Here is an 8,519-nt window from a genome sequence, read left to right as displayed (position 1 = left end):
GATGGAAGGAAGATATAAAACTAGGAGATAGATACTAGCAACATGGGCAGCCTAAGGTATCTAAATGATTAGTCATCCCTACCAAATTGTGCAATCCTGTTTTCTAATACTCACCATTTGGTTTTGGAGCAATACAAAGAGTTGAGTGCAATCAGTGCCAGGATGTGAAATGTGACTCCTTTCCAGTCATGAGCTGTAATATGGTCTCTTGACTCCTGTAAACATGACTTGTGAATATCTGAAGCATAGAAACACGTTATTCAACTTGTAACTCTGAACTTGTAATGCAGAAAGCACTGGCCCATATAATTAGTCCTTAAATATGCTGGATTAGCACTCAGTATAAAGTGTATAAGTGTTTTAGACTCTAGGACACATAATGATCAGAGACCATGAATATGTGAATAAATAAATGTGACTTCATTTTACCACAGTGAAATAAAAGACAGAAGAATGCTATTGTACAAAATTAATTACTTTATTTTACTGTAAACAATAAATGCAATACAATCTTTGTTTCCATATTCATTTAAAAAACATAATTTTGATAAACTCATGTGCAACATTACAATAAGGATTGAAATTCAAAGTGCCTTTTGAAAGCTTTTTTCATCTTTCTCAGAATTGTGCAAAATGATATACAGTACACAAACATTCATTTGACATGTTCCATTCCTCTTCAGCATTTTCATTTTTTAAACTAATTTTGGCCAACAGTAGCTTTAAATGAGAATTCCTCCAAAAAATAAAATATTCACATTTTAAATTATAGTGCAAACATTTCTTTGAAAACATTGCTCTTATTTTGCAAGAGCCTCTGTTTTCCCCCAGTTATGGTACCTTCCCCATATATTATCAAGACAGTATTCTAGCAGCTCAGATAGGCAGTCTGTCCATGTAATATATGGAGGGTGAGGATAACAAGTGCTTTAATGACTGCACAAGTCAGGTTATTCTAAAGGTCCGTTAGTCAACTCCTTTCATGGCAAGTATGTTTGGGGTATATATTCCCATGCGTTACCATGCTGCACTGTTTTTCTTGCAGTGCTGATTCCTTGATTTAACTTCACCTTTAAACTGGCTTCTATTTCACTGTGTTGTTTTATTTTGACTTTTTTTTGTATATAGTTTGGGAGATATGTTATCCTTTCATAACTCTCCTTACTACTGCATATAGCTGCCCCACCGTAACAGAGACAAAATAAGTTCCCTTGAGTGCTAGTAATTTCTAAGTCAGCTTCATTTAACTACAGCATTACCTGCAAATGTAATATTTGCTTTTGTTGGTAACAAAACAAGAACAGATCATTGAAGCCATCTTATTTGTTGAAGTGTCCATTATTGCTGTAATTGTGGCTACTTTTTCTTTCTTTCTTTCTTTCTTTCCAAGTCAACACATTTGTAACTCAATGGTAGCAAATGTGATTTATTATAGGATTACGATGGACTGATAATATGGATGGTCAGATAATGGGGAACTAATTTTGCAGTACTTCTTAAAATGAAAAGTGCATTACTGAGAAAGATGAATAACATTTAATGGTACAGAAACTAGCATTGCAAAAACTATTCTGGAGCTAGTTGGTACCTGAGAGAGAAGTTTAAAGTGCCACCTTCAGTTTTTGTAGTCACTTTCTTGACTCAGATATTTCCGTATATAGCACTGGTAGAAGAAGTGATGCTCACAATGATTGTCTGTCATGCTTAAGTATGGTCTGTTCTCGAAATGACCTTCCCAGTATGTGCCCACTGATGGATTTCATTGGACACTATTTAAAAACTCACACACTCTGTTTATTTCCATGCAAACCACTAGAGGGATTTACATAGCCAATGCTTCAGTAAGGCAAATGCAAATAGTTTCCCTTGTAAGACAACAAAGAAAAAAATAATGTCAAAAATAAAAAAATTGCATTTCATGACAAAATCAGCAACAGTGGATTTATAAAATTCCTGCTCATCTTATCAGTCTCATGTTGGAAACTGTCCATTAGAGATACATGTGACTCTGAAGAGATGGAGATTTGAACAACACCAGGGCAATGTTATCTTATGTTATTTAAGATATTAAGACGGTTACTCATGCAGTTTCATGATATTTCCAAATTTAAAAATATATTGATATAAGGACAACAGTAGTTCCAGAAAATTGAGCAAATCTTAGGTTATTTAACAGAAAAATACATTAAGTAAATTAACTCAAATTCCTAAAAAAATTAGGTTACATATACAGAGAAGTTCTGAATATGAAGTCTTTAAGACTAATCATTTTACTGAATACAAGCAATAACTATATTTCCAGATGGGAAAAAAGAAGCAAAGTTGTGTTTTAAATTAAACATGTCTTTCTGTTAATCATATCTGGTAAGATTCATTCTTTGGCACAAGGTCACCCTTTAGTATTATTCCACTAGTGGGGGTAAACCCACTGGTGACCTTAACACTATACACAAAATAAGTGACAACCAAGTTCATGCATCATTTTAAGTTCTCTTAACAACAATCATTACCCACTAGTACCACTGTTATATACACATATTCTTTCTAGCCTCAAAACAATTATTCGCTTATAGTACTGCAATGCTTCATATACAATATGAAGTGAGAATTTAAGTGCCTTTACTTAGTAAAATGGAGTTTCATTCTTCTAGATTAAAAAGAAGTAAAGTAGTACTCTCTTGTCTTGTTATTTCATAGGACACTGTCCAGGACTGACAGGTATCACTAGAATTTTTGGAATTGTATACCATCTTCTAGAATTTGGCTCCTCCCCTTACAAGTCAGCTTGACATTCTTAAAAAAAGCTGTAGCTTAATAAAATATGACAGGTATTCTACTAAAATTTAAAGTCTAGAAAATCTCATTACACAAAAAAAAAACTACACCATTGAGTTTTGATTGGATTGCTTTGGTAGCACTTCACTTTACTGTAGATTACCCTTACACTGCTCTTGCATCAGCAGCATTTCCAGCTCTGCTGCCTTTTCTGCACTCCAAGACATGTGAGAGGTAGTACTACTCTGCTTTTGATATATATGACTTATGGTATCCCTTATTTTAGTGGTTCATGTTTTGACTCCATATATATGAGGATAACATATGTAACTCATATGATAAGAGTAAATTATCAGGCATCTTCTTTGCTTCCTACTTTTGAATGTGACTCAGGTCTCAATACTGCCCTATGTTTAACAAACTGGGTTAGCCAATAGTGTTATCCACATAATGGCTTCTAGAGGGCAGTAAGGTATAGCACTTTAGTGAAACCAACTGACATTTCCATCCTGTGCTGAACATAAGAAAGCATCCTGCAAAGGACACAACAGTTAACATCTGATGAAAAGACAAAGCATAGTTATGCGAGTACCAAGCCTCATACATATTTTTACAACTGGTACAGTGAATATGAAAATAAATAATGGCTTTTTAGTAATATATTAACTCTTATTGCCTTTCTAGCAAAACATTTCCTTTGTAAAATGAGGTAATCTGACATGGCTGTTCATGAAAAAGCAAAATAAAAAAGTGATCCTTTTTCTGTGCCTAAAAGATGCTGTATCCCTTGTGGTGTGGCAAACATGATTAAACCTACAAAGGGGAATTTAAACAGCAGTAAGGCATGGCACCCCAAATACTAAGGGAGTATATGCTATTTCCACTGGATAAAATTAAACTACATCCAGAACAAGGTTCTGGTTTCTCAATGTTCAGAGGCATTATGTGTTCATTTTCCATTTACAGTCATCAGCACATCAGCCCTGACCAATCAGACAACACAATGCATCAGAAATGTGCATCACTGGAAACCGCCCCAGACAGCATGCTTCCTGTGTGTCTTTACACCAAAAATGTCAGCACACTGAAGTTGATAGTGGATCTGAGTGGAAAGAACAGAAACCTATCATTCTAAAGTGCTGTTAGATACAGTATTACATTTTTTACAATTATATCCTTTTCTGATGATGCTCATTTCAAATGAGGGTCACACAAGGAGACAGTAAGCCATTTATTCACAGCAACTGGCTTTAAGTTAGTCCTCTTAACAGATATTTTTTCTTTAAGGCATCCTTTCCCCTTGTCACATGATTGTGCGTCAGATGTAGGTGCAAACACAAGAAGACCTCTTGGGATCTAGACATCACTTGGTGACCTGGACCGAAATGGTATTTGAGAAGAAATGCAGCCACAGCAGACTGTCCACATCACCTTCTGGATCTCTTGATTCCTGAAAGCATAGATTACAGGATTTATCATGGAGTTATATGTTGCTGGAAGCAAGGTAATATAGGTGTACAGAGAAGGGTATGTGTAGTCACCCATTAGACAGTAGATTGCGAAAGGCAACCAGCAAGTTGCAAATGTCCCAAGTATGACAGCCAGTGTGGAGATTCCTTTCCTGGTGGTCACATAGTGAGATGTTGCCAAGAAGTGGCGCTGCAAGGCAATCTGGTGGGCATGTCGACAGACTATCTTGCAGATCTGTACATACAGTTGCAGCATCATTGCAAAGACCATAAAAAAGGAGATGGACAAGATGATAAGGTTGTTTTTTGTGAGGGGTTTGACTATACTGCATGATGATGTGTCCTTCAAGCAGTTCCACCCCATGATGGGTAGCAGTCCAAAGCAAATAGATACCCCCCATGTCAAAATCAACATGATGTAGGTCCTGGTGACTGTTCTTTCAGAATAGTAAGTCAGTGCATTATAAAGTGAGAGGTAACGATCTATGGTTATGGCAAGTAGGCTGCTCACACTTGCAGTGAAAGATGCAACCACAAGTCCGACTGTTATGAGACTGACAGCATCAGACTGAATGCAATAGAGAAACACATAATGGAAGATTAGTCCAAGTCCTGCCAGAAAGTCTGCAGTTGCCAGGCTGCCTATAAGGAGAAACATTGGTGTCCTCAACGCTGGTGTGTAGAAGATAATAGCCACAACTATTGCATTTTCACAAGAGATGATGGTCCCAGAAACACAAAGTACCACATCCCAAGGATTCAAGGCCTTCTGTGGCACAAGTGTGGACAAGTCCAAAGAGCTGTTGTCACTGTTTGGTTCGAACCAAGCTGGCTCATTCTCCTTTAAGTTCTGGAAGGTGCTCTTTTCCATGGTTTCCAGGGGTAAACCTATTCAAGTGAGACAACAATATAGTCATTACAACAGTCTTAGTCATTACATTACATTAAGCAGTTGCACCATTTCAGTTATCAGCACCACATTGCAATGAACAATACACTATTCATTTTGTCGAATTTTACACTGTTTTGCTTAACTGTATGTTTACTTTTGCTCTTCCAGTGGTTTGTCTGCCAATGGCTTTTCTTCTGAGTTTCTCAGTTGCACGCTAGGAATCCTCAGGTGGAACAGCAAATTAGTAACAGAGCTTATGGTATGTCAGTGTCCTGTGGTTCCTTTGCTTTTCTGTTCTTTGAATGATGGTGGTACAACCATATAATAAAAATGAGTATGCTGCACTTGTGCTTTCACCAATAATCATTAAGTGCTGCTGTCAGTGTTTCCCTTCAAGGAGCTAATTTGCCTAACTCTGGTGTTTACCAGAGATTGGCTGATACCAGTCTGAACTGATGGGTATACCATGGATCCTAATTTCTATCCTCACCATCTGTTATTCTGACTCCATTGTCTGTTATCTAGCTGCACAGAGAATGGAATTCATAAGCAGCACATAACTTACATTCTGGGCAAACTGTTACCCTTCAGTCCACAGTGGCAATATAATACTGATACAATACTCTTATCACCCACATTAAGTTACTGTGCTAGAAACAAAGCAGCAGTCTTTATGTAGCAAATAATACTAAAGCATCGTCAAGAGTAAGAGTAAGTAAGAGTATTGTGCATTTATATTTGGCAACAGAAAAGTTCAAAATATTCATGCTACATTTTTATAATTAAAAGCCATGCCAACAGATAATGACTGCTATCAGCAATTTAAAGAGTCAATTTCCCCAATGTTTGCATATAATACGGTCCTACCATTAATTCTTAGCGCTATTTTTGATGCTAAATAGCACAACAGAATGCTAGGATGCATAGTTTTATGACCGTGAGCTTTAAACCTCAGTAAAATGTTTACTCAATGAAATTTACCAGAGCATTGTTATCCTGCCACTGGACACAAGTTCTGTTTTAAAAGAGAACCATTTAGCTCTGATGCAGATACGCTGACTTACTCAGCTACAATATATGCTGCTGGAGGTTGTGGGAATCAAACTTAGCCTAGGTTTGGTAGATATAAACCTACTCACAGCCTGAATGAAGCAAAAATGTAGAAGTGGATTATAACTTGCAGTTTTGTTAGATGAATTATCAAAAAACAGTATATTATTTGGTATGATACTGTAGACTTAATTTAATACAAAATACATTCACTGAAATAGAATACTCTAACAATTAGTCTCAAGACTTGTTTTAAAACTTTTACGAGATGCAATCATATAGGTCCTGCCTATATATATTTAAAGATATTATTATAGTGGATATGTCAAATAACATCTTAAATGCATTGTTTTTGTGTGATAGTAAATGTTCAGGGAAAATGCAGAATGATTCAGCTAATCCAAGCCGTACCACTATCTCCTACTAACTCTACATGCTGCTTAGTAATTGTTTATGCTTTGCTTGCTAGGAAATAAGGAAGATGTGCCTGGCTGACAAAATGCCAGCAGCCTATGAACTAATTAAAAAGCACATCTAAGCTCAAAGCATCAGCTTCCCAAGACTATACTGTGTAGGCTTCAACACTGAAACAAGATACACCCTTTCTGGAAACAGATCAGGTGATTGTAAGGTTCTACAGCCTTCATTTTCATATCAGTAAAAAAATAACTGCAGAGACAATGATCACTAAAATACTTTATGAACTAGCAACAGGCAGTCACATTTGATTATAGTAAGTTAAATACAGTACCCATTTTACAGGTTTATTTGACTTCACAAGTTATTCATCACTTTGTGAGCTCTCACTTCCCCATAGATTTGTAAGTTCAGTTTTTTAAATCAAGCAACGAAAGAAGGTAATACACAACTATGGCTCGCAACTGTAGAAATTTCTGCAGAATGTCCACATTTTGGAGTCATATTGTTGATGTGTTCCTCATAAAATTTGTGGTTTTCCGGCAAATCACTGAGGATTGAAGTCACTAAATAATGACATATATTTTAGACTTCATATCCTTCAGAAAATGCATATTAACACAGACCCTATCATCTTAGCTAAGTTTATAAGAGCAATACTTCAAATTTGTCCATGTTTGTGGGTCTTTGCCCTCCCATTATTTTAGATTTTGTCCCGCTTTCTTGCACTAAGAGGTTGACAGATATGAACCCGACTTCCAAAAATGCATTTAAATTGCTAAGGAAATGCAGTTTGCACTTCACATAATGATATAGCTGAAAGTATTATTACCTACAGAGAGCAAAAAAGAGTTTTGAATCACTGTTCTTACATGCATAGTGCTAAATATGACAAGAAATTACCTATACACAGAGCAGCACATTTTAAGTTTAAAAAGACAGCTGAATGAAATAAAAGCTGTTCCTTCCAGTTACTTCAGCGCAAACCATAAAAAAGGGAAACATTTCTCTGTCTCACGTAGGGTACCACTGTTACATATGTTTTCAATAAAATAAATGCATATTCTTACCTTATAGCAGATGAAGAGTTACAAAGTAGTCATTAAAAAAGGAGCGAGTATGGACCCCGCACCTAGGATGGTTTACAAGCGGTAGATCAAAGTACTTATTATCCTACAGCGAACTGACGGGCAGTGCAGGAATTGCCTGCCGCAACATCGGATGCTAAAGCCCAGGACTTCACTGTTGCTAGTGCTGCAGTCGGAGCCGGTTTGCAGTAAGAAGTGAATCACCAGCTCCTTCAAATGGAGAAGAGCTACCCTGCCTCCCCCCACTGCCTACACCTGATTGACGTCATCACTCGGCTTGAATGGATGGCTCGGGCTGTAACTGCCAATCACATTGCCAGTCGAGGACAACGCGCGGACTGGAGTAGCATACAAATAAGATCGGAAGTTTCATTCATAAAAAACGACTGCAGTTTGCTGCGTACTACTGCTGCAAGGATCAAAGAGGAAGGCTGAAGCGTTACCATGGTAACCAATGGATGGAGAGTTGCAGAATTTTATCAGCTAAAAGGATGCGTCTTTTCATTTTTCTAGAATAAGTAACAAGCCAACAGGAAGAGGGAATACCTTCTCGTCGATTGTGAACAAACGTGACCAAACTAGGAATGTTAAACTGGGCTCCTTTGACAGACGTGAGGAAATTACCAATACCAGCCTATAGTAACATAGCAGACAATCACTGCCCCAGTTTTCCATCTCTAATTGTTTCCAGTAACGATACCTTAGATATATTTATATTTTTTATCTTCAGTTCTAAATCTTTTCACGATGTGCCACACCTATCAGCCTCAAACAGTACCAGAATTAGCGGATTAGGGATATTTTTAAATATTAGTATCACTGATTTGG

At 36.9% G+C, this 8,519-nt stretch overlaps 1 protein-coding gene across 1 annotated transcript; it reads right to left on the bottom strand.

Annotated features, from left to right (window-relative positions):
• Positions 1-462: 462 nt before the first annotated feature.
• GPR3 (G protein-coupled receptor 3) lies at positions 463-7,873 on the bottom strand. Its single transcript, XM_044084469.1, has 2 exons — positions 7,674-7,873; positions 463-5,132 (listed from the first exon to the last, which is right to left on the bottom strand). Exon 2 carries the CDS (start codon positions 5,113-5,115, stop codon positions 4,132-4,134), a length of 984 nt encoding a protein of 327 aa, XP_043940404.1. The 5' UTR covers positions 5,116-5,132; positions 7,674-7,873; the 3' UTR covers positions 463-4,131.
• Between the last annotated feature and the right edge of the window lie 646 nt (positions 7,874-8,519).

The sequence above is a fragment of the Protopterus annectens genome, chromosome 1.part1 (genome assembly GCF_019279795.1).
Source record: "Protopterus annectens isolate FY-2018-M chromosome 1.part1, PAN1.0, whole genome shotgun sequence".
NCBI lineage: Eukaryota > Metazoa > Chordata > Ceratodontiformes > Protopteridae > Protopterus > Protopterus annectens.
The sequence above is the reverse complement of the archived record's forward strand: the minus strand, read 5'-3'. Positions and strand labels throughout refer to the sequence as shown.